At 35.6% G+C, this 25458-nt stretch overlaps 2 protein-coding genes across 3 annotated transcripts; both read left to right on the top strand.

The window, feature by feature from the left end:
- Positions 1–9354: 9354 nt before the first annotated feature.
- LOC131957253 (uncharacterized) lies at positions 9355–13679 on the top strand. Of its 2 annotated transcripts, XM_059321991.1 has the most exons (3): positions 9355–9432; positions 12155–12191; positions 12733–13679. In XM_059321991.1, the coding sequence occupies exons 2-3, from the start codon at positions 12165–12167 to the stop codon at positions 13453–13455; spliced, it is 750 nt and encodes a 249-aa protein (XP_059177974.1). In that variant the 5' UTR covers positions 9355–9432; positions 12155–12164; the 3' UTR covers positions 13456–13679. The 2 variants fall into 2 exon arrangements, with proteins under 2 accessions (XP_059177974.1, XP_059177973.1); XM_059321990.1 differs by lacking the exon at positions 9355–9432 and having other exon boundaries at positions 12146–12191; positions 12733–13678.
- Positions 13680–16328: 2649 nt separating this feature from the next.
- On the top strand, positions 16329–25445 carry LOC131957248 (uncharacterized). The gene is made up of 7 exons (XM_059321985.1): positions 16329–16430; positions 17736–17800; positions 17905–18104; positions 19417–19612; positions 19761–20036; positions 25150–25233; positions 25426–25445. Exons 2-7 carry the CDS (start codon positions 17758–17760, stop codon positions 25443–25445), a joined length of 819 nt encoding a protein of 272 aa, XP_059177968.1. The 5' UTR covers positions 16329–16430; positions 17736–17757.
- The last annotated feature ends 13 nt before the right edge of the window (positions 25446–25458 follow it).

Genomic DNA, 25458 nt, shown 5'->3' with positions numbered 1-25458 from the left:
TCTCTTTATATATATATATATATATATATATATATACATATATATATATAAATATATATATATATATATATATATATATATATATATATATATATATATATATATATATATATATATATATACAGAGAGAGAGATCGAGGGAGGGACGGATCGATCGATCGACCAACCGATAGATATTTTAAAAATATTCCATATTAATTACATGGTTTATAGACTATTTGGTGTGCTTTTATGTTAATTAAAACATTGAAATTGTTAGCAATGTCCTTAAGACCAGTAACACACCGCCACACCCTCTTCCCGCACCACTTTGCCTACGCCACTGCGCAGGGAACGCTATATAATTAAATTCATCTGACCTACGCATCACAGCGTCGTTAGTCCCCACCATTTGAGAAATTTTCTCCTTGCGAATCAATATATTTATAAACGGTTCCCAGAAAGAACCGCAACGGAAAAAAGCGCAAAACAAAAAGCGCAACGGAAAAAAGCGCACACGGAAAAAGCGCAAAGAGAAAAAAGCGCACACAGAAAAAAGCGCAAAGAGAAAAAAGCGCAAACAGAAAAAAGCGCAAACAGAAAAAAGCGCAAAGAGAAAAAAGCGCAAACGGGAAAAAAGCGCAAAGAGAAAAAAGCGCACACGGAAAAAAGCGCAAAGAGAAAAAAGCGCACACAGAAAAAAGCGCAAAGAGAAAAAAGCGCAAACAGAAAAAAGCGCAAAGAGAAAAAAGCGCAAACGAAATAAAGCGCAAACAGAAAAAAGCGCAAACGGAAAAAAGCGCAAATAGAAAAAAGCGCACACAGAAAAAAAGCGCAAACAGAAAAAAGCGCAAACGGAAAAAAGCGCAAACAGAAACAGAAAAATGCGCAACCAGAAAAAACACAACGAAAAATGTGCAAAAGAGAAATTTAGCACTAAGACCTTATGAACTAGATGACACATTTATACATGACTGTTAGGGCTGCTGTGAGAGTGTCGTGTTTGATCACGTGATCTACTACCATTTAAAGCGTACCACTACAATCTGCATTCCCATCACCACGATACAGGCGATAATCACTTTACACAATGCCTATTATTTTCTTGGTCAATAATTATTCAACTTCTATTCTCGTATAAACATAAAACTATCGACATTACACGAAGTATCTTTCACATTCTCCCTAGTCCGAACTACCTAGCTTGCATACCATAACAACCAGTTCCTATGGCAAAACTTCACTCTCTTTCATATATATATATATAGCGCCTCCATATAGACGGTAATAATTCTTACACTGTTTCCTTAGGGATATAAATACAATGCAAAATTGGATTCAGCTCCATAAGGTAAGTAACATTCATAACTAAATTTTATATATATATATATATATATATATATATATATATATATATATATATATATATATATATATATATATATATATATATGAAAATTATCTCAGGACAAATTATCTCAGACAAAAGATATCAGTGCAAATAATACCATGAACAAATGATCTCAAACGAAATAGTTAAGGGTATTAAAATGAACATTAATTCGATGTGGGTGTTAAGTTAGGTGGGAGAGGAGAGTGATACGTGATAAAATTTATAAATTAACGTGCGAGAGTTATCTTAGAAATTACACAGAATGTCGAACCTCTCATGATTGTTAGAAATTTCAGACTCATAAAAATGTTATTGTGTCGTTTGTGTTCTTTCGCGACAGAAAGAGAAGGTATGCACTTCGAGATATTTAGATCAAACGGTGATTATTTGAAGATTGAATCTGGGATGTCGATAATGAAATTTGAACTATGGTGAAAAATATTCGGATCTGCAACATTAGCGGTGGAAGTTTTTTAAAATTTAAAAATGTGTCAAATAATCAAAAGAAAGCAGAAAACTATTATTCTTGGTATAAAAACAAACAGAACAAAGCGGGTCTAAATACTACTCTCAATAGGTAACGACTATGAACAACAACTGCACAAACACAACAAAAAATTAATCATAAACAAACGTGGTGATAACTTGGATAACTGAGTTTTGCAGGTCATCCATAAATGACGTCATGTATGTTTGACGATTTTTATCTCCCCCCCCCCCCCCCCCCCCACGGTCACATATCGTCACAAAAAGCCAGAACCCCACATTTAATATACGTTACGCCTCAGACAATATGTTTTTTTGTCTTTTAAAAACACCGATTTCGGGTGAGCATAGGTCTGACCACACTATTCCTTCGTATGCTGAGGTCACAGAAACAGATGAACTCTACTACACCTGCCACGTGTCCCACCAAGTTCCGAAAGGCAACTTTATCATACACCTCTAAAAATAAGGCGCAACTAAGCTTAGATGTTTTTGTCTTTAAAAAAATCAATTGCTTTTAAGAAATGAAGAAATTATTAAAGCTAACGTCAAACTGCTAATAATAGATTAGAAACACGCGTGTGTTGTGATTTTCCACTGTGTATTTTCTATGAGGGAATATCAAAACAAGAACATTTAACACTGAAATCATGTTTTTTTAACCCATCCACCTACATTACAAATCAAAAAAGTATTTGGAAAGGAGTTTTGCATGAAGACCACTTTTAAGATTAGACACATAAATTAGTCGGTATGTTTATGTGTTTATTACCAAGTATCGTAGACGTCATTATTATCGTGTATTGTTTTCGGCATTATATTTTAAATTCTATTTTTGCTCTAGAATCAATGACGTCATTTTATTGTGTATACTTTTCCTCGTTAAACTTCAAAAGTTCATTTCGTTTTGAAAAATTCCTATTCGGTTAAAGTAACATCACTATAGTTTTTAATTGCGTATGTAAATAAAATATTTGTTCTGGACTTAAATAATCAAATGGGTGTTTGTACAAAAGAATATATAAATACATTAATTATCGGCTTTCAATAAATTTGTGTATAACATTTGGGGAAAAAATAACATTTTTTTCTACACAAGTACCTATTTTACAATTCTACATATAGTGCTGATTCTCTGATGTAGTGGAACAGAATGTCTTGTGAGTTTCTTGATAATTTTGTTTGGTTTGTTAACCAACCTTGCTTTTAAAATATTGCCATTTATTTTATGGTCGGTACTTTATTAAAATAACACATTACTATCAGCATGAACAAGATAAAAATGCCAGGAACATTATAATTTCGGTAATTGTTTATTTATTAATTTAATTAGTTACTTTATATAACCACTGTAAACTATACTCAACAGGACGAGTTTAAAGTTAATGTTAAGCGATGCAGTGAGGAAAACTGTGAAACGTGCCGTCAGGTGCCTCACCTGTCTGAAGACCCGGATGCTGCCGTTGCATGCCAGCTTGAGGGTGTCGTCTTCATCTTGTATTGTGAAAAATGCAACAAAATGTACATTGGGCAAACTATTGAACAATATAGAAAATATTTCTCCAACATAAAATCAAAAATAAGAGCTAAAGATAACAGAAAACGTAAACTTATTTCACATTTTAGTGGACCATATAACAAGCAGAGAAAAGTAACGGAGTTTTTCCCAACTCTTTCGGGGAATCCCCTGAAAGAAACCTACTGCACCGAGGAAGATTTAAAATGTTTATTTTTAAATCAAGAAGATAACACAGACGTTAGAAACAATGAAAAACACCGGCTGATCACAAAATTTAACACAGTTAAACAAGGGTTGAATAAAGTAAAAAATGTTGATCGTTCAGAGAAGCAAGTTGTAGCAAGTCTTCAAGACAGCTCGACTCAATGTAAACTGAGCGACTTTATGCCAAGTTTGATAACTCCGGCCTATTCTATTGCTGGTGAAACTGTCCATGAGACAATAGAAGAGAACGGGTTGGGATCTACGTGTGAGATGTCTCCCCCCTCGTCCCCGGAACCGTGCTGCTCACTGACTGGTGAAAATAATGTGGACGATTCAGGCGTTGTGATCGATGCTGGATCGATGATTGATTAAAAATTTGAATGGAAGATATTAAATAGCCACTGCCCCTGATGTTTATAAAGCAAATTAAATTACTGGATGAATCGTTGATTAAAAACTTGAACTTTTATTAAATAAATTGCACCCCCACCCCCACCTCCAGTCATACTAATAATCAATGACGATTTCAAATATCGTCAAATGTAGACCTATATCTTAGTTGAACTTACTGATTTTAAATGGTGTCGGGTTACTAGTTTTAGTTGCCAATTCTAATAGAGACAACACGATTTATTGTGATGTATTTTTATCACATTTAAATTACTAAAACTTACATTATTTTATCATTTTTATATAATCATTTTATATTTCTGATATTTTACTAACACATTATGATATTTCTTCTCATTATACATGTTAACAAAATATATATTGGCCTATTCAATTAATCGTAGTTATTAATAAACATTTTAAAACTCTTAATATTTGTTGTGTATGTCATTATATGTATTTATTTATCCATTTTTATGACTGTGAAGTAACCTCCACCCGTCAGTTACCCCCAGACATTCCCCCCCCCCCCCCCAACCTGGAAATTACCCGCAGAGAAATTAACCACTGTAAATTTCCCACCCCCTACAACAAGAACAAGAATCCTGAACATTAATCTAACTTCAAAGTTCATCCGTATAATTAACCCTAAACCAAACCCAAACCCAAACCTAACCCTAACCCTAACCCTAACTCTAACCCTCTGTCTGTCTGTCTGTCTGTCTGTCTGTCTGTCTGTCTGTCTGTCTGTCTGTCTGTCTGTCTGTCTGTCTGTCTGTCTGTCTGTCTGTCTGTCTGTCTGTCTGTCTGTCTGTCTGTCTGTCTGTCTGTCTGTCTATCTGTCTGTCTGTCTGTCTGTCTGTCTGTCTGTCTGTCTGTCTGTCTGTCTGTCTGCCTGTCTGTCTGTCTGTCTGTCTGTCTGTCTGTCTGTCTGTCTGTCTGTCTGTCTGTCTGTCTGTCTGTCTGTCTGTCTGTGTGTGTGTCTGTCTGTCTGTCTGTCTGTCTGTCTGTCTGTGTGTCTGTCTGTCTGTCTGTCTGTCTGTCTGTCTGTCTGTCTGTCTGTCTGTCTGTCTGTCTGTCTGTCTGTCTGTCTGTCTGTCTGTCTGTCTGTCTGTCTGTCTGTCTGTCTGTCTGTCTGTCTGTCTGTCTGTCTGTCTGTCTGTCTGTCTGTCTGTCTGTCTGTCTGTCTGTCTGTCTGTCTGTCTGTCTGTCTGTCTGTCTGTCTGTCTGTCTGTCTGTCTGTCTGTCTGTCTGTCTGTCTGTCTGTCTGTCTGTCTGTCTGTCTGTCTGTCCACCCACCAACTTTACAACTCGATGCAATACGATGTTCCTAAAACTGAAAACAAACGTAATACTCATATTTCTTTCCACGTTATTGTTCTGCATAAGATTAAGAACCCTCCAAGAACTTGGGGCAATCCGATTCATTATATTTTGGGGGTGGACGTGGGGTTTTGGAACTGCAGATGATGGTCCGTGATTACCAGTAGTCGCCGCTATGGCGCTACAATTATAAATAAACCGGGAGTGATCTCCCCTAAATTTTCTCGAATATTCTAATATAACACTACGGGGGATGGCAACTCGGGATATAGACTTCTAGACATGATTTTTAATCCATTTTAAATACTCAATTTTTTAAAACAAATTCATAAAAAAATGTTTTAATAACAAGCTTTTATGTACTAATGCACTAAAAAGTAGAAAATAAATTATACACTACTATTTAAATCACTATAAAGAAAAGCGTGGGTCACTTTAGTACTTTAGTACCTATTTTATACCTTTACTAATATTCGAGAAGAGACCCATAATCGAGATTTATCTGCCAGTGCGTTTGAACTCGAGACTATGTTCAAATTTATCAACCATGACCTTTTTGCCGACTCGACCACGCCTCCAACACAATTAATCCTGCTTTTCTTTTTGGATTTGCTTCCATAGCCTTTGTCCAACCAAGAACAAACTACAAGGCAGCAACCATGAGCTTTACCGATTCGACCACGCCGACCCCCTGGTTGAAAATAATATGGTAGATGTTTTAAATGTATACCCAACATTTTATTTAAAGAAGAAAAACAAAAAATAAAGGCATATTCGAATGTAGAAAAACAGTTTTAATTATGCAACAGGAAAAGCGTTTATAGTTGTGAAAAAGAACCCATGATACAATGTCGTCATTAATGTTTATACAATAACTAATGACGTCATCTGCCGAGTTTAGAATAAAAAGAAATGCACTATTTCATTCAAATTCGATTTAGATCTAGATCAACGTACGCTATGAAATGTATACAATACAATTTTTCCGGCCTAAACTTATAAAATTTATTTTATCTATTTGGATTCTAGATCTAGACTAGATCTAAATCTACGCAAAAACTAGACGTAGAAGTAAGTCGTTAAGATCTAGATTTAGACTCGGATGATTTATAGATACCGGTGTCCGATAATGGAATCTTCTTCAAAAAAGGGGTGTTGGGTTGTTAGTAGTATTGTAATCTCGACTAATTTTATGGTTAGAAATTAGGGTCAGGCGTATGGTAGGACCGGAGCTAGGGTTAGGGACAGGGTTAGCATTGACATTAGTCAGCCAAGTATGTATTTACTAAGTATTTAGTTAACTACCAGTAACCTTTAAAGAATATTCCATTATCGAACACCGGTGTAAATATATTTTATAGAAATCTTTGTTTGTTTAACTATGGAACTTGCTAATTTGGGATAAAAAATTAATTTGAAAGAATAGGCATTTTCGCGTAAGTTTACCTTTTTACTTTCTCGTATATACGAAGTATAGAGAAAGTCTTGTAATCGTGCAAAAAAAAAATCGAGATTTTTTGCAAATCTCGACGTTTTACATCTCACTGATACGGAAAAACATAATTTTGCAATCTTGTCCGTATGTCTGTGTGTGTGTGTGTGTGTGTCCGTGTGTAAACACGATAACTTGAGTACCGTTACAGCTAGGTTGATGAAATTTCATATATAAGTATTTTATCAAAATCGTAGATCCGTATCCACTTTTGGGCGATTTCCGATAACCGGAAGTGGTACTTTTTCTACTTTAAATTTTTCAAAAGCGTATAGCTTGAGTACTGTTTCAGATAGATAAATGAAATTTGATATGTAAGTAAACGATCTAATTTTCTACCTTCTTTCAAATTTTTAGTAATTTCCGTTGACCGGAAGTACTTATTGACGCTATTTCCGATTTCTCAAAAAGCGTATGTAAATTTATAAAGTAATAATAATATTGCGCACTATTATACACATTTTTATTTAGCGTTCACTTGGTGTGCATTTCTTTTTTCTACGAGATTATATTCTATTTTTAAAAATTTGAGTACTTAAAATGGATTAAAAATCATGTCTAGAAGTCTATATCCCGAGTTGCCCTCCCCCGTAGTGTTATATTAGAATATTCGAGAAAGTTTAGGGGAGATCGCTCCCGGTTTATTTAATATGTCTTTCATTCTCCACTATTATGGTGCCTAAATAGCTGAGATGATAGTGTACTTAATATTACGCAGGTGGTGCGGGATCGAGACACCCCAAGTCTAACTTATTTTTCTATTTTTTTTTTTATATTTGAATCTTCTGATTTTAGACTATAAAGAACGGAAGTAGGCCTACTTCATTCAAATTTGATTTAGATCTAGATCTATAGATCTACTCATCAAGACGTACGCTATGAAATATATACAATTTTATCAGTCAAACTAATACAAACGAGCCGACCCGCTGCGTATCATACGCCGCTATTTAGTTGTTTTTTTTTCTACTTTTCAGTAATTTATAATTTGTGAATTCGACAGTACCAATGCTGCCACTGAAAATATTTGCTTAAAAACACTAAAATCCCCTCCCCCCCCCCCCCCCCCCCCACGTGAAAGCAGCCTCCTCTTAGTTACCTCCTCTAAGTTTAAAATCGTTTCAAACTAAATTATCTGCCCCTAATAGCCGTCACCAAACCCGTCTCTATGATTGTAAAATGTAAACAGCGTGACCACAGCTCACCAGACAATGTGGGGGTGGGGTGGGGTGGGGGTGGTAGTGATAGTGATAGAGAGAAAGAGAGGGGACTGCAAGGAGGCGCTTTCAGCTTGTTTTCTAACGGCTCCCAGAAGAGAATTATATATATAAAAGATTACTTAAAAACAACATAATGACCATTGAATAGCCAGATTTTTAACGGAATCATTTAAGTCACTTAATAAGTGTGTTCCTGTGTTATGACTATGTTAAATGTATCGGAGTTTTAGCTAATTAGTTATTTCTTTGCTTTGTGCTTATATCGTTCACCGTGTAGTAAAGCACATTGCGTTTTGTCCAATAACTATTTCATAAATTATTTTTCTCAAAAAGTACATTTTAAATATATAGGCCTATAGTTCACGTGAAACGGGTACCGATGGCTACTGGGTAAATAGTGCAACCGGTAAGTTTTACTCGCCGCCGCAAGACACCTTAGATTACAACCCGTTTTTTAATGGTTAGAGAAAGGCAAAACAAAATACATTTAAAGTTGACACATAATGATTTGACCAGCGCTGTGATCATACAAACATTATAATCGTATTATCTGTAGCTCGGCTCGGCAAGGAAGACACGCAAACATTTCATCCAACACTGACATTATACTAAAAGTAGCTTACCATTTTATTTTACGATAGGTTACACTATTTTTTACAAGCACATAAATAAAATAATTTAAAAGGGTTTAAGAGACCGCCGACGGGGATAGATTGGACAAGCACTGAGACGGCGTCCCCATCGCGAGACAAGCAGTGGACTGAAACCCCAAGGGTAAAAGAAGAGTAGGACGGCCTAATCAATCCTGGAGGATTGTGAAGGGGAAGCAATGGTCTCAAACCCTGACCTAACCTTAATCTAAACCCAAACCCAAACCATAACTCTAACAAAGATAGCGGAATTTTCAGGCGAGAAATCATATTCTACACTCACTTGTCTGTTATTGGGCATTCTATAGAAGAACTAGGAGATGTATGAAGTATGATGAAAAAATGATGTGTTTCATACATTTTGGGCATTACGCACATTTCCTAGGTATTCTATAGAATGCTCAATTTCAAACTCTGCCGTTAACATAATTTTTTAGGGCCAATACATATTCAATATTGCTTATAAAAATTTAAAACACCTTAATTGTCAGTAAGTTCTCCAAGATCTGTAACAACACGAGTCAACATGTTTTTTTTTTGTGTGGGGAGGGGGGGGGGGGGGGAGAAGTTGGGTGTGGTCACCCTCCGCAAACTGCCCTCCTACGCCCCTGGGAAAGAAACAAAAAAGACTGCTACATAAGTTATTTTTGTTTATATGTTGAAACCCAATGACGATGCTGCCCGCGGTGTATATGAAGTTTGCTGTCGGCAACAGATAGGCCTACATTTCTTGTGTCTGTAACAAATATATTTTTTTGTCTGCAACAGTTCACTGAGTGAGTATTGTCTGTTATTTCATACGTTCTAACAACAAAACATTTCCATTTTAATAAGACAACACCAGTAACCTAAATAGTTGTTAGTTTTGTAGAAGTGTGTAGTAAAATTACAATTTTTGTTTTTATCTTGTAGCTGTTAGGCCTCATGTCTATTATTAGCAAGAGCGAACCTTAGTACTGATTAGATAACATACAGATGCCGTGGTAATTTATTGTATGTGAACATACGTGTAGGAGTGCAGAGAACAACATAGGACAGTTGTATACAAAACTAAATTGTATGCACTTATTATTTGTTGGTAGCGTAAATATAATTAACATAACTTTTGATTTTTAGTTCAAATTTTAATTTTTAGTTATAATCTTTAAGACAGACTAAAGCCGTAAGTAGTTTTTTTTCGTTAATGAGATATACGTGAAGTAAACTTTAAGTTAACATTTGTATTTTTTTTATAAAACAAATTTTAATACGTCAACAAAAGTAGTTTGGGGTGTAAGTAATGGGAACTTCACACAACATTTAATTTTTTGTTTCTATTTGTCTACATTTCAAAGGTTATTTCACACCATTTTGTATTTTTTTTTTAAACATGTAATGAAAATTGATTAATGTACTTTATGTTAAGCTAGATCAATAAATGAAGGCATATTAAGTAAATATAGTTGCTTTGAAGCACACAAAAATCAAGGTAAATAACGAAAAAATGAAACAAAAACCAACGTAACACTGCCTTAGTGGGGAACTGTTGTGGAGTTCACCCATAGAGGTTTAGTGCTTTTATTGGCGGACCATATGAGACAACACAAACACAGATGTTGCGTGTAAACTTTGATCTTAACACAGTAAACATGCGGCAGTGTTACACAGGTTTATGTACAGGTATACGATGACTGATGTAGACCACCAACAACCAACAGGACATGTAGGTAGCATTGTCCTAAATAAGTAAACAATACGTTAGGCACTTGCCAGTATTAAAAAAAATTATAACATATTACAACTAGGGCCTACCCGAATAGACTTTGTAGCTTATACGCATCAGGCCCACAATCACAATGTGACAAGGATGTGTCAAAGTGGATTTACACGGCCAGATCATTTTGTACACATCGAGTCATAAAATTTATAGCCCGCAATATGCGGCACTAGGAAGCATGTAAAAGTTAACCATGTCAGTTTAAATTTTTATGTAATTAAGACTGTCACAATACATTAATTAAATAACAACACAGCATTACTTACAGCACTAATAAATATTCAATTATACTGTAGTATTCCGCTGTTATCTCACAGTATTTTTAAAAAAAATTACGTATAAAGATAAGCATTTCTCAGCAATATTTTTTTTTCAACAGACTACTCAAATACTCACAAATTACGCTATAAAAATTTCCCTTACCTTGATTGGGCCCTGCCTATCTCTCTTATTTACTGATGTTTCACTAGAAACATTGGGTATTGATCCCATGACGCCTTAAGTTCTACTGCCGTTGTACAAGTAAAAAAAAAAAAAAAAACAACTACGCAACCCATACCTCCGAGAGGTCACTTGACATGAGAAAAACGAGTCAAAATTGCCCACAACATAACATTAACAAATTGCGGATCCAAAGGGCCCGCAACCAAATCATATACGGGTTATTTCCCTTCGGATGGTAACACTACGGTATATGTTACACAAAACTTCACGTTTATCAAGGCAAACCCAAATAGCGAGGCAATTGATGACTAAAGAAATACTCATTTAAATTCAAGGCTGTATGCAATGGTTTCTTTTTAAACACATCCCCCGCTCAGTTTTTAAATTAACATAATCTGTAAGCACGAAGCAAGCCTATCAAGTTTACTACCTTTTGATACCGTATGTGCAGTGTTTCTTCCAGACTTTTTTCTCCGGGGGGGGGGGGGGGGGAGCACTTGATATTTCATGGGGGGGGGGGGGCGGACACTAGTAAAAGTGTATATTTACTGTATAAATTCCATCTCGTTCGGGGGGTGGGGGCGGTAGACTTTCTTCGCCCCCCCCCCCCCCCTCCTCGAAGAGATGCCTGGAAGAAACTCTGCGTATTTGTCTTATTCCATTTTAAGTGAGTTATCCACGTGTACCACGTGACAACAGGGGTCGGGGTGTGTCTAATCCCTGGGTACGTCCATGACGATGTCATGTAGCACATTTTAGGCCAAGGGGAGTCAAAAGTCAAGTGGATTTTCTTTTAATTTGTTCACAGCACGTCCTCAAAACTTGCAAGTGTAAAACTAAAAGTATTAAAATATAAAGCAAGTCTTTATACCAAAACAACCAAAATTTGTCTCTAATAAAACACAGATAGATTTCAAACAAAACAAACAATCGAAAATATTTTGGAAATAAACAAAAGTACAATTCAAACATCATTAAATATACTTTGTCAAGATTATAAGTTCTATGAAAAATATAAAAGTAAAAAGTTTAAAAATGGAATGGAAGATGAACACAACATTGTAATGTGTCTAATATTGTTTTGTGTATAAATATGTATATGTATATATATATATATATATATATATATATATATATATATATATATATATATATATATATATATATATATTATATATTATATATATATATATATATATATATATATATATATATATATATATATATATATATTATATATATATATATATATATATATATATATATATATATTCATTTCTTCAATAATTTGCTTACAGCTATACAACCATGCAAGATTGGATTAGGCTAAATAAGGTTATTAACATTTTCGTTTTGTATTTCTTAGTTGTATTTACAATACAACCATCAACAATTTTTTGAAATATCACATTTCTTCCGACAAATCCGAATTTTAAACAGCTTACTGATTCAGAAATATGTATAATTAACTTTTCTGAATTAACTAAATTAATTTCTTCCTACCAGTATTTTAACAAAACAGTAATCACTTCTTTTGTTCTCAATTAGACACTAAGCATAATATGTAATTTGTTTAGACTAATTAGCATAATGGACATAAATGCTGCTATATCTCACAGTGTTTACACTTGCGACATATATACCATACACGAGCTTGGTTAAAAACATTGCCATTTAAATTTTAATTCATTTATGTTCTGTAAGATCTCACTCGAAGTTACTGTATTACAAAAAAAATGAATAATAATACAATTTTATTTTTTCAATCAGTATGAACAAGAAAAAAAGTACTGGGAATACTAAAATTTTGATTATTGTTTATTCAATAATGTAATTAGTAAATGTTTAAAAATATAACATTAATGTTGGTTAACAGGACGAGTTTCAAATCAAAGTAAAACGGTGCCGTGAGGACACCTGTCAAACCTGTCGTCAGGTGCCTCACCTGTCTGAAGACCCGGATGCTGCCACTGCATGCCAACTGGAGAGTGTCGTCTTCATCTTGTATTGTGAAAAATGCAACAAAATGTACATTGGGCAAACTATTGAACAATTTAGAAAATATTTCTCCAACATAAAATCAGAATTAAGAGCTAAAGACGACAGAAAACGTAAACTTATTTCACATTTTAATGGACCAGATAAAAAGCAGAGAAAAGTAAGTGATTTTTTCCTAACTCTTTCGGGGAATCACCTGAAAAAAACCTACTGCACCTGGGAAGATTTAAAATGTTTATTTTTAAATCAAGAAGATAACACAGACGTTAGAAACAATGAAAAACACCGGCTGATCACAAAATTTAACACAGTTAATCAAGGGTTGAATACGGTAAAAAATGTTGATCGTTCAGAGAAGCAAGTCGCGTCAAGTCTTCAAGACAGCTCGACTCAATGTAAACTGGGCGACGTTATGCCAAGTTCGATAACTCCGGCCTATTCTGTTGCTGGTGAAACTGTCCATGAGACAGAAAACAACGGCTTGGGATCTACGTGTGAGATGTCTCCCCCCTCGTCCCCTAGACCGTGCTGTTCACTCACTGGTGAAACTAATGTGGACGATTCAGGTGTTGTGATCGATGCTGGATCGATGATTGATTAAAAATTTGATTGGAAAAAAATCATAAAAGATCCCCCCCCCCCACGACCAAAATAAAAGAAGATTTCAAATAACTTGAAATATTTTCTAATTGAACTTATTGTTTTTAAATTGAGTCGAGTTTCTAGTTTTTTTTGTTGCCCTTTTCACACAAGAACAACTCGATTTGTCAATAAAATTTTCAAATACGAAAACTTTCATTATTTTATGTCTTGCCCACACAAATATAATATTTTAAGAAAATATATAAAGGCCTATGTATACAACACAAATATTAATGAACTTTTAACAATTTTCAATATTTATTGTTGTTGTCATTGTATAATAATCGTGATTGATAATGGATACAAGAGAAATGTCCTAAGGTAATATACACAGATGAAAATTGAGAACTAAAGGAGTGCAACGTAATTTTGTATTAAATCGATAATTTAAAGACGTTAGCAAACAATGTCCACATGTACACTTCCGCCCAATAAAATATTTTTCCGCATGAAATGCGACAAAATGAAAGTGTGTCAATATAAGTTTGTTTTTGCGCACTTTCCCGTTGTGTATTTTTCTTAGAACGAAATATTGAATATTAGTCTATATTAACTATAAATAATTGCTGTAAAGATCCGAACAGAGAAAAATTGTTAAAGTTATTGGCCTATAAAATTGCTGTTCAACACCCAATTTACCCAACATAGGCCTTATACAATACGGGTATATCTTTTTTGGTTATACAGTACAATATAACATAAAGGAAAATGTACACCCTAACCAAGATTTGTTAAACGTGTACACATTCCAGGTGGACTCACTGATATTTTCAAATGTAGCAGTGCACTAAGAAGCTATTTACTCAAATATTTTGGGATTCTTTTCGTTGTTCTGCTTTGTAAAAAATATTGTGGTATTTTATTACTGAAAAAAAAAAACAGTTTAAGGATGTGGTGGTTAGTGGCACAGCAGACACCTCCAGTGTTACTTCCAGACTTTTTTCTCCAGGGGGGCACTTGGAATTTTCGGGGAGGGGGGGGGGGGGCGGACTAAAATTTCCGGGGGGCGGACACTGTTTAAAGTATACAATATATTTTTATACATTCTATTTCGTTCGTGGGGGGAGGGGGGATGCCTGGAAGAAAATCTGGACACCTCTGACACATTTCCATAATAAAGAAACCTCACAAGAACACTCAACCAGAGGCGTCGCGAGGCGGGGGCCGCACCGGGTGACACCGTATTGGGGGTGGGGGGGGGGGGGACACCGAGACAACAATTTGTAAAATATATGGAAGAGACATGCTTTTTGCAAGTTCAATGAACGATTAATCAGAGTTAAAAAGTATGTGGCAACACATCTAGTAATGTGCTATAAAAACATTGCTTTTTACCACTTGAAAAATAGTTGGATTAAAATACTGTGTACACAAACTCACTCCATTTGGCATAATTCTAGGCACACATTCATTCCTTTGTTAAAGTGGTAAAAGGTGACGTGAAACCAATTACATATATATATATATATATATATATATATATATATATATATATATATATATATATATATATATATATATATATATATATAATATCCTATGGTTTTTTCCTTTGATTTAAGGGGGTGGGGGGTGACACCCGACCTAGCGAAGGCACTGCACTCAATCTTATGTTTATTTGAATTTTTAAGTTATTTCATTGTGCAATCTTAAAAGAGTGTAGGCTATAAATGATATGTAACGATATTCTATAAAATTCCGATAGTTGTTTGAAAAGGGAATACATAGTTTCTGTTATCAGATAATGCCACGTAACGGGAAATATCTGGAGATTACGTGGCTAATAAAAACCCAATTTTACAATAAATATATTAATTATTACATTACCTAACTGCAGATTGGTAAGTTCAAAGGTAGCTTTTGAATTGATTGAAATCAACCTTAAAATATAAAATATATCTATTAAGTTGCTATAACGACAGTGTCTTTGCTAAGATGTTTTTGCTAAAAATATATTTATAGTCCATTGCTTTTGGACGGGTAATAATGTGAACATTTTAGCTAATCAGGATATATATATATATATATATATATATATATATATATATATATATATATATATATATATATATATATATATATTTATATATATATTTATATATATATATATATATATATATATATATATATATATATATATATATATACACCTCACACCTCTCCCACCTCCATTTTAATCATTCATTGAATGTCAATGTCAGGTCGTTCATGAAGGATCTCCCCCCCCCCCCCCCCTGTAGTAAAAATAATTTCGCGCAGTTAGAAATTTATAACACTGTTATGGAAACAAAATTGTTTGAAAAATATTTGTATTGGTAACCTTGAATGTTTACAAGTTGCCTAAAATCTTCAATTACAAATTATCTCTAAAAGGTTTAAAATTTCATTCATTTTCTTATGCAAAAAAATATACTTTAAGATAGTTAATCAGTAAGTTATTGACATTTTAAAAATATTTTCATTCGTTTTTTTTTGTGAAATACACTTAAATGTTCGGGAATTCCCTTTTTGCTTTTTTTTATCTTCTGTTTAGATCTAGATCAAACCTACATCTATTAATAGTAGTTGTTGGCCTATAGGTTTCTCGATAGCCTACATTTGGTTTAGTTGAACTTGACATCTAAATCCAAACCACAATTCAGTCTAAATACAAATTAACTAGATCTATAAGCAAACGTTGCTATTATTTTAACAGTATCGTAGGCCTTTAGAGTAATTTTTTATATTCATTGCAATCTAGAAAATGAACTGAAACTATTATTCTATAAATATAAATAATTCCTATCTAGAAAAAATTCAAGCTTTTCTAAGAAGATGTATTTTTAGAGCATTTCTTTGATTAGGTACACGTAACGTGTAACACGTTTTGCCGACCTGTAATAATTAGTTCGAGCTGAAGACAACACCTCACGCAATGATGCTTGATTTATAAAGGCAAGTAGTTATCAATTTACTCATCAGTGTTGAAAAGCAAAATATTCTTTTTAGAAAAACATCGTTGGTCGCAATTTGATGTGTAACACAACAGCTTATAGATGGGATTTGGGGGGGGGGGGGAGAGGCTATGACCCTATGTATGTAGGCCTATATCCATATAATATGATATAGGCCTTAGCCTATATCGGCTAAATATAGGCTTATTTATATAGGCATGCATAAATATGTATATATAATATATAGAGATATATATGGTCAGTGGCGTAGCCAGGATCGTCTCAAGGGGGGGGGGGGGGTTCCAATTTTTACCCGGGGACAAACTTTCGATTTGCACCCCCCCCCCTCAAATTTTCGATTTGCACCCCCCTCAAACTTTCGATTTGCACCCCCCTCATACTTTTTATATATACCGAGGGGTCTATGGGGGGGGGGGGTTTGACCCCCCCTAACCCCCCCCCCTGCCTACGCCACTGTATTTGGTCAGCCTGGTGGGACCTCAAGAGCTTATGCCCGGCTTATTGTTTTTAAACTGAAGTGTCCAGAGTTCCAATCTCTTTGCAGATAATACTAGATACCTGGGATCACCAAAACATCTAGAAGAGAACATTCCAAAATCATATAGTCTTGTCATTTGATCTGGGCTATGGAATGAAATCTAGAAATAAAAGGAAGTTGAAATCAGAAGACGCATACTATTTTAACATATAAAAGGCCTACTGATTGTGTTGGGGAAAATCATGTTCGAAATACAATAAATAAAGCGGGATGGATCTCCAAAAAACTGATATACTTTATTGAGAAATCGGAAATAGTACTACTTCCGGTCACTGGGAATAATTCCAAATTTGACTTAACAACAGCAAATTAGAGGATATGCCTATATATGAAATTTCTTCTTGCTATTCAAAACAGAACTCAAAATAATTGGTATTTTATCATTTTTAGAAACCAGAAATAGAGTGAAGTACCATTACAACTTTTGGTTACTGGTAATCGGGATGGGTATACTAGTTTATATACACCTATAGGGGCCTATACATGACACCAACTTTTCATCTGATTTATTACATTTATTTGTCTAAATCTAACAAAATATACATCATTATCCAAATGGTCAATATTTTCTATATTCTATTTACTTTCAATAAAATTATTATTGGATTATGGTCTAAAAAATAATCTACATCCTAAAATGTGTGGTTAAGTTAAGTATTGTAAAATACCACAAAAGAAACCTTTATCTTTAATTTTAGTCACACACATGACTAAAAGTAGTGTATTCTGAAATATTTTTTTTTTTAGGATTAGGACTTACTGAGCTGAAATGGATAGAGCATTCTTTCTGCTCTATTTCATGCAGATTTTCTGTGAGTAAATTTGACTTTTCTCCTTAAAAGCTGTGGCTAACCACTTATCAGGAATCACCATGCATTTGTTTATCTGAAAATTTGTTTTTATATATTTTTTATAGGGATTTTGTTATTAGTAACAAAACTGGAGGCAAGAATTCATCTAAACAACACTAAATTGACATCATCATGTGATAAAGACTTCATTAGTAGAATAGACAGGATGCACCTCACTGTGTGGTTAGATGTGGACCAGGACAAAACATTGAAAGACCAAATTGATCTGAAAATAACGACAAAGGCTCATGAAAACTTACAACATGTAATAACATAATACTTTATCAAAATTTTTTGCAACCAAATAACACTTTTATTGTTTGCTCTTTTTCAGAGGCCTAAAATATGATAGTACTTGATCACAAATGTCTGAGCTACTCTTCTCCCCAAATAAATTAAGACATAAATCACATAATTAAAGGATAATGGTATATATTTATATTTGAGTGTCATGCATTGTAAGATACAAATGCTAGTAATGTAACCTGTTTATAGGCACATTTGATTCTTTGCTCTCATGTTTAATCACCGTTTTCCAACTTTAAATTGTTGTTGATTGCTGCAGTTGTTATTGTGTGTTGGCCACATAAATGATTTATATACTGGTTTTGACATCAAGGAATAAAATAGTAGCCTAGTAATTATTTTGCTCAAAGGTTTAATTGGAACAACAACAAAAAAAAAAAAAAAAAAATACTGATGAAGAAATGCTATTAAAACTTGCTAGTAACAATTAGTCTGCAAACACAACAAATCTTACATACAAATGACTTTTGCTAAACAATATATCCATTACATTCATCTAGCCAATTTTACAGTATTCAAGTAACTTATCCCAACCCAGTTCATGCTGACTAAAATAATAGATGTATTACTGTAAGACTAGCTATAACAATGACAGATCAATATACTGTTATTATCTGTATTCTTGTTGATATGTGTTGGTGGTTTTTACATAGTGGACTAACAGGTTTTTTATTGGCTTGCCATAATGAAAGGAGTAGCATTATTTGTGTATGTATGTGTAATAAGGGGAGGGGTGATGGTGGGGTGGATGATAGGGGTGATAGGAAAAATAATGCATTTGAGATGGATTTCTGGGGGGGGGGGGGGTGGATCATGGTAAAGATAGCTACTGACTATTACACTGTGTTTTTGTTTTACATTTGGACACTAGGTAAGTTTTATTTTTCTGTTATATGTGTAAGTGTTATGATCACTGCACAGGTTACATTTTTGTCTGGTTGTTCATCAAGGTATCAGTTTGGGGGAGGGGTCCACTGCCCCCACCACTCGCCCCCCCCCCCCCCCCCCCCTGTACAAAATGGAATTTATATAGAAAGTATCTACTTTTACCAGTGTCTGGAAAATTAAGTCTGCCCCTCCACCCCACCCCCACGGAGAAAAAAATTTGAAAGAAACACTGGTTGTTTCTTTTACGTTCTAATCATGTTTACTATCTATTTGAGAATTTGAATTACAACAGTTTTAAATATTTGTTTAGACATACTTATTTAATACGTTTAAATATTATTGTTTTTTTTTGTTTACTAAACACATTTCATTCAATGTTTCAGATTTGTACTGTCACTACAACTGATTGTAAAACACCCAGGTGTTCCTGTGTATATTCAGCAGAAGAACAAAGAGTATTTGTCACTGTTAATATCTTATTGCAAAGTGAATACAGTAAAGGTTTTATAATAGCCAAAGTTTGTTCATCAGCAACAGATTGTCAAAATGAAACAATTACTCAACTTCCTATTGTGTATGGTAAGCTGCTTACAATTTTATACAGCCAGAAATTGTTAAGTATAATTGAAATCTAAATAAATTATTAAATTAAGATTAATACATTAATTAATTTGTAAAAAAAAAACCTTTTTTTCTAAATTATAAGTATTTATTTTTTTACTTACAGATCCAAATTCAGTATTACTGCAAATAAATTCAAGAAATGTTTCTGACAATGAAACATATATACAGCTCTCAGCTGATGAAGAACTGTTAAGATTCTGCTGCCTGAACTCACCCAGCCCATGTAACACAAAGATAATTCAAGATAACAAAACAATTGCACGGGGTACTCCATGCTCAACTAAAGAGATAACAACAGCAGCTATTAACACAACATATGAGTTTCAATATGGATTGTGTAATGATGATTTCAAAAACCGGATGCTACAGGTTTTGAAAAGTGAGTGTTCCTGCTTCATGTGGAAAAATTTGAATACAGCTGATTTTTCTTTCTATGTGTTTTCTTCTGTTTCTGTATGTCAAATTAATGTAGTATACACAGAATAAGAAGAAACACACCAATGTACAGAAATACCGCTTAACTATAATAAATTGAAGTGAAGAATATAATAATATACATAGCCTATATATGTGTAGGGTCTAATTTCTTATCCATATATTTATATAGAGCCTATAAATATAGATAGTAATAAAGTTCTCTTTTTGAACCTTGTGGTTCATGGGGCAAGTGAAGTAGAGTTCAGCTGTTTCTGTGACCTTGGCACTACACCTACATACATGTATATTATGTATATATATATGTATTTATTGGTCTTTCTGTCTGTCTGCATATATATATATATATATATATATATATATATATATATATATGTATTGTTACGAACCCAAGCGATCTTTACCTGGGTTTGGTCCCATCGAGGAGGGCCAGGTAATTAAAATGAAATGCTTAGGCATGTTAATGCACTGGCCAGCATAGGCCGTGAGAGTCTGGGGGTCTTGACGGCCACACCACGGATTAGATTACGCTGTGGGCGGTGCATACCTGGTGTCTTGGGGGACTCGGCTATTAACGTGGCCAACAGCCCATAAATTACCTGGTGACACCACGGGCTGACCGTTGATGCTTGATCTAGGCTAGTGACGGTCCGTGTTTTACGGCTGGGAAAACCTTCCAGGTCGGAGGGGGCCAAGGGGACCGTCATGGACGGATATGACCTAGGGTCAGGCCTTAATTAAAATCGTTCCCACGGTGTAGAACGGGGGACGAGTACTTTAGGAGGGTAGACCGGAGACTGGGGACACACACACTCTGGACAGACACTCGGGACGGACACACGGAGACGGACGGACGTCTCGGATAGCTAGGCTTAGAGGAGACAGACCTGGGTCGTCTCTGTGAGCTAGTGGAAAGCCACGACATGCATTAGACCTAGGCTAGATAGACAGTTAGGGACAAGTAGGGTAGTCGTACTAAGAACTTTAGTTGTTGTAGTTACTTGTGTATTTTTCCTATTGTGTTCCATGTGGTGGCGGGTTAATGTTAGATGTTGTATTTTGTGGCGAATAAATAGAGATTACTGAAGTTGGCATTTATTTATTTTTCTTCTTCTTGTTTACGATCCCCTGACTAGTTCGAAAGGATTAGAGAAGGGGGTACGTAACAATTGGCGGCTAGAGTCCGGGATAGGACAGACAACGAGTTGAATAGTTTCTTTTGATGCCATTTTCAGTTGGGGGCTCACGAGCTTGTGTTTTAGTTTTAAGTTTTAGGAGTAGTGAGAGTAAAGTTGTTCACGGAATCAGGAGAGTTTTCCAAACATTGAGTAAGTAGCGAGCTTATCACCTTTGTATTGACACTGAGTTTATTTTTCTTGATTTTTATGTTGGTCCAGTAGAGCTGGAATTTTTTTTTGTTGATTCAGTATAGCTGGAGGGATTAATGCCCAGTATACTCGAATATTTTTGTTTGGTCCAGTGGAACTGGAGTGTTCGGGTTTATTCAGTACAGCTGGAGGGTCATTCCCAGGTACGTGAATAAATTCGTAATTTTTGTTTGGTTTGCTCAGTATAGCTGGAGGGTCAATTCCCAGTATACGTGAGTAAATCGTTTGTGATCCAGTGTAGCTGGATATTTTAGTTTGGTTGGCCCAGTATAGCTGGTGTCTACCTGTTTAAAGTGTCAAAGGTGATAGCCCTACTTTTAATGTTTAAGTTAAAGTTGTTTGTTGTGAGCCATATTTTTAGTAGTTAACCGCCACCATTTAGCTTGATAAGTTCCGTAAGTGTGAATCATGGACGTAATGAGTTTTATTGAGTGTCCAACTCTAGAAGTTTTAGACAGGTTTTGTCGCGTAGAGTTGTTGCGTCTAGTTGAGGAGCTAGGACTAGAGGTTGATGTGTCGGATAGAGATAGAGTTCTACGAGATCATATTTGTGTTGAGTTAGTGAATACAGGTAGATTAGAGGAGGAGTGTCTAGACTCGATAGAATATTATGAGATAGGACGAATTAGGGTTGAAGAAATTGAGAGAGAGTTTCAAGTTAAGATGTTAGAGATCGCGAGAGAAAAGGAGGATAAGTTGTTAGAGATCAGGAGGGATATATTCATGTCAGAATCTTGGAAGGAAATTAACATTAAAAGTTTAGAGAAACTGTTCGGACATGAAATTAAACTATTAGAGATCAGGAGGGAACGGGATTTACTTAGGCTATGGGAGGAGGCGCAGATTAGTGGGTTGTTTGACTTTCCAGAATCTGTCTCTGTTTTCTCTCAGGCTAGTGTAGTAGTTTCCGAGGATCGGTATAGAGATGAAGATAGTTTGTTGTCTGATAGAGTTGGTAGTGAGTTTTGTCAGTCTCAGACTAAGGCTGCCACTAGCTTTGGCTCAGTCCCTGAAGTCGACTCTAACCTAGCAGAACCAGCACAAACGTCAAAACGTGCTGATAGCTTACGAGTTGAGAGTTGTGTGCCGACAAGTACTGAAGGCAGTCAGCAAGTTATTGGTTTAGATAAAATCACGGCGACCACTCTAATGTTGACCAGTCATGAAAAGGGGCTGTCAATATCTGACCCAGTGGATACAACCACCGATGATATCACGGCGACCACTCTGTTATTGGCCAGTCATGAAAAGGGGCTGTCAATATCTGACCCAGTGGATACAACCACCGATGATATAACGGCAACCACTCTGATGTTGACCAGTCATGAAAAGGGGCAGTCAATATCAGAACCAGTGGTTACAACCACCGCTGAAATCACGGTAACCACCGAGAGAGTGAATACTCATGAGAACAGGCTGTCCTCGTCTGAACCTGAACCAGTAACTGTATCTGATCAAGACCTTACTACTTGTGGTCTTGAAGGCGTCATGACCTTAACTGGAGGTCATGTGAATGGTGACCTACACCTTCAGTTAGACGAGTCAACGAATCTTCTGCCAGCCTCGGTAACAGACGAAATTGTTACCCATTGTCTTGGAGGTGAGCCTAACACGGGCTGTCCTCCCATGATCCCAGCAGTATTTGATTTCTCCCCGACCAAGTCCAGCAACCTGGAGGCCATGACCTCACCTGGAGGTCACGTGGATGGTGTTCTACATCCAGAGATCGTGGAGACGGTGAATCTTTTGTCAGCGGTGACGCGCAAAGTCGTTACCTTTTGTTTAGGAGTTGAGCCTAACTCAGGCTTCCCTCCCCTTATCACGGAGGTGATTTATTGTTCTCTGACCGACCCGGTCAACACCAACAACCCGGAGACGGTGACCTCAGCGGGTCACGCTACTTCTCTCAACCGAGGGTGCGTACAAGCGAGCGCACACCCCATTGCTTTCACGGAGACGGGGCGTGTAATCGTTCCCTCTTTGTGTGACCCGATGTTCAGGATTAACATCGTGTCAAAACATGGCTACACTGCAAAAAGTCCTGTGAAACCACGCCTTATGTGCGAGTTGTTGTTGTTGTGGACGGACAATAACTCTGTCACTAAAATTGTGCTGCGCCGGTATAAAGTTCGGCTAAAGATTTATATTTACGGACTCATGATGACCCGCAAGACGGAAACATAATGACAATGTGTACCTTTGTGTTTCAAACCTATTAGAACTGTTCCCAAGATAGACTGTTTCATGTTTTCCCAGGATGCAAGTGTTCTAATCAAAATGAACTGTTTTTAGGCTTAAGGAATGTACCTTTTACATGTCTTGTTTGAAAAAAAAAATTGTTATTGATGTTTTACATGCTGTTGAATTCGTGACAGTTTTTAATTGTATTGCCAAGTTTTGTTGACTGATGACGTAACTATCAGTAAAACGAAGACTGTTGGTTTTCAATCTTAGCATTATTTGCGACAGTGACACATGTGTTGCAGATTTGCTGTTTTATTTACTTTGATGTCTATGTTTGATGACATCGTGTTTGGGGTATTTAGTCAAACTTGTTATTGTGACTAAATCATCCACGTTTCTTATCTTTTTAGTAATGATTATGTTAAATGGATTTAGTCCCATTTAGGTTTATTCTGGGACTTTTGAGGAATTGTGAGATTGGGATGGTTGTCTAGTAAGAAATGTTCAATTAATTCACCAAGTGGCGAATTAATTTCTTGAAGGGTGGGGGTGTTACGAACCCAAGCGATCTTTACCTGGGTTTGGTCCCATCGAGGAGGGCCAGGTAATTAAAATGAAATGCTTAGGCATGTTAATGCACTGGCCAGCATAGGCCGTGAGAGTCTGGGGGTCTTGACGGCCACACCACGGATTAGATTACGCTGTGGGCGGTGCATACCTGGTGTCTTGGGGGACTCGGCTATTAACGTGGCCAACAGCCCATAAATTACCTGGTGACACCACGGGCTGACCGTTGATGCTTGATCTAGGCTAGTGACGGTCCGTGTTTTACGGCTGGGAAAACCTTCCAGGTCGGAGGGGGCCAAGGGGACCGTCATGGACGGATATGACCTAGGGTCAGGCCTTAATTAAAATCGTTCCCACGGTGTAGAACGGGGGACGAGTACTTTAGGAGGGTAGACCGGAGACTGGGGACACACACACTCTGGACAGACACTCGGGACGGACACACGGAGACGGACGGACGTCTCGGATAGCTAGGCTTAGAGGAGACAGACCTGGGTCGTCTCTGTGAGCTAGTGGAAAGCCACGACATGCATTAGACCTAGGCTAGATAGACAGTTAGGGACAAGTAGGGTAGTCGTACTAAGAACTTTAGTTGTTGTAGTTACTTGTGTATTTTTCCTATTGTGTTCCATGTGGTGGCGGGTTAATGTTAGATGTTGTATTTTGTGGCGAATAAATAGAGATTACTGAAGTTGGCATTTATTTATTTTTCTTCTTCTTGTTTACGATCCCCTGACTAGTTCGAAAGGATTAGAGAAGGGGGTACGTAACAGTATATATATATATATGTATATATATATATATATATATATATATATATATATATATATATATATATATATATATGTGTGTATATATATATTTATTTATTTTTATTTATATATTAAGACTGTGTTTTTGTAATTTTTTTAAAAATAGGTGCTAAAATAGATGATGAGTCCTCCATTCAGTTTGTATATTTGGTTCTAGTTTGCTCTCTTTTGCCTGCCATTTTGCTAATTTGTAAGTATTTTAAAAAATAGTAAATACCACATATTTATTATTTCATAAGTCAACCATCAATGATTAAGTAATATTTTTTAAGCTTAATGAATCAATGTAGTACTTAAATGTTTAACAAAAGCATGATTAAATGTTTATTCATATAGAGCAATTTTGAATAATAATATGAGTATTTACCAATACTGTTTTAAGTTGTATCTAAACTTCATTAGGATAGCCTCCATT

The sequence above is a fragment of the Physella acuta genome, unplaced genomic scaffold (genome assembly GCF_028476545.2).
Source record: "Physella acuta isolate Inbredline_101_S28 unplaced genomic scaffold, ASM2847654v3 ptg001225l, whole genome shotgun sequence".
In the NCBI taxonomy this organism is placed as follows: Eukaryota; Metazoa; Mollusca; class Gastropoda; family Physidae; genus Physella; species Physella acuta.
This window is presented reverse-complemented; position numbering and strand designations above follow the sequence as displayed.

What these genes read in the sequence shown, in the direction of transcription:
- LOC131957248 (XM_059321985.1), top strand. Translation starts at nt 17,758, where the DNA reads ATGGATAGAGCATTCTTTCTGCTCTATTTCATGCAGATTTTCT. An exon ending in CTCATGAAAACTTACAACAT is followed by an intron (nt 18,105 to 19,416) that starts GTAATAACATAA and finishes TCAATGTTTCAG; the next exon opens with ATTTGTACTGTCACTACAAC. An exon ending in TCAACTTCCTATTGTGTATG is followed by an intron (nt 19,613 to 19,760) that starts GTAAGCTGCTTA and finishes TTTTACTTACAG; the next exon opens with ATCCAAATTCAGTATTACTG.
- LOC131957253 (XM_059321991.1), top strand. Translation starts at nt 12,165, where the DNA reads ATGCAAGATTGGATTAGGCTAAATAAG. An exon ending in ATTGGATTAGGCTAAATAAG is followed by an intron (nt 12,192 to 12,732) that starts GTTATTAACATT and finishes GTTGGTTAACAG; the next exon opens with GACGAGTTTCAAATCAAAGT.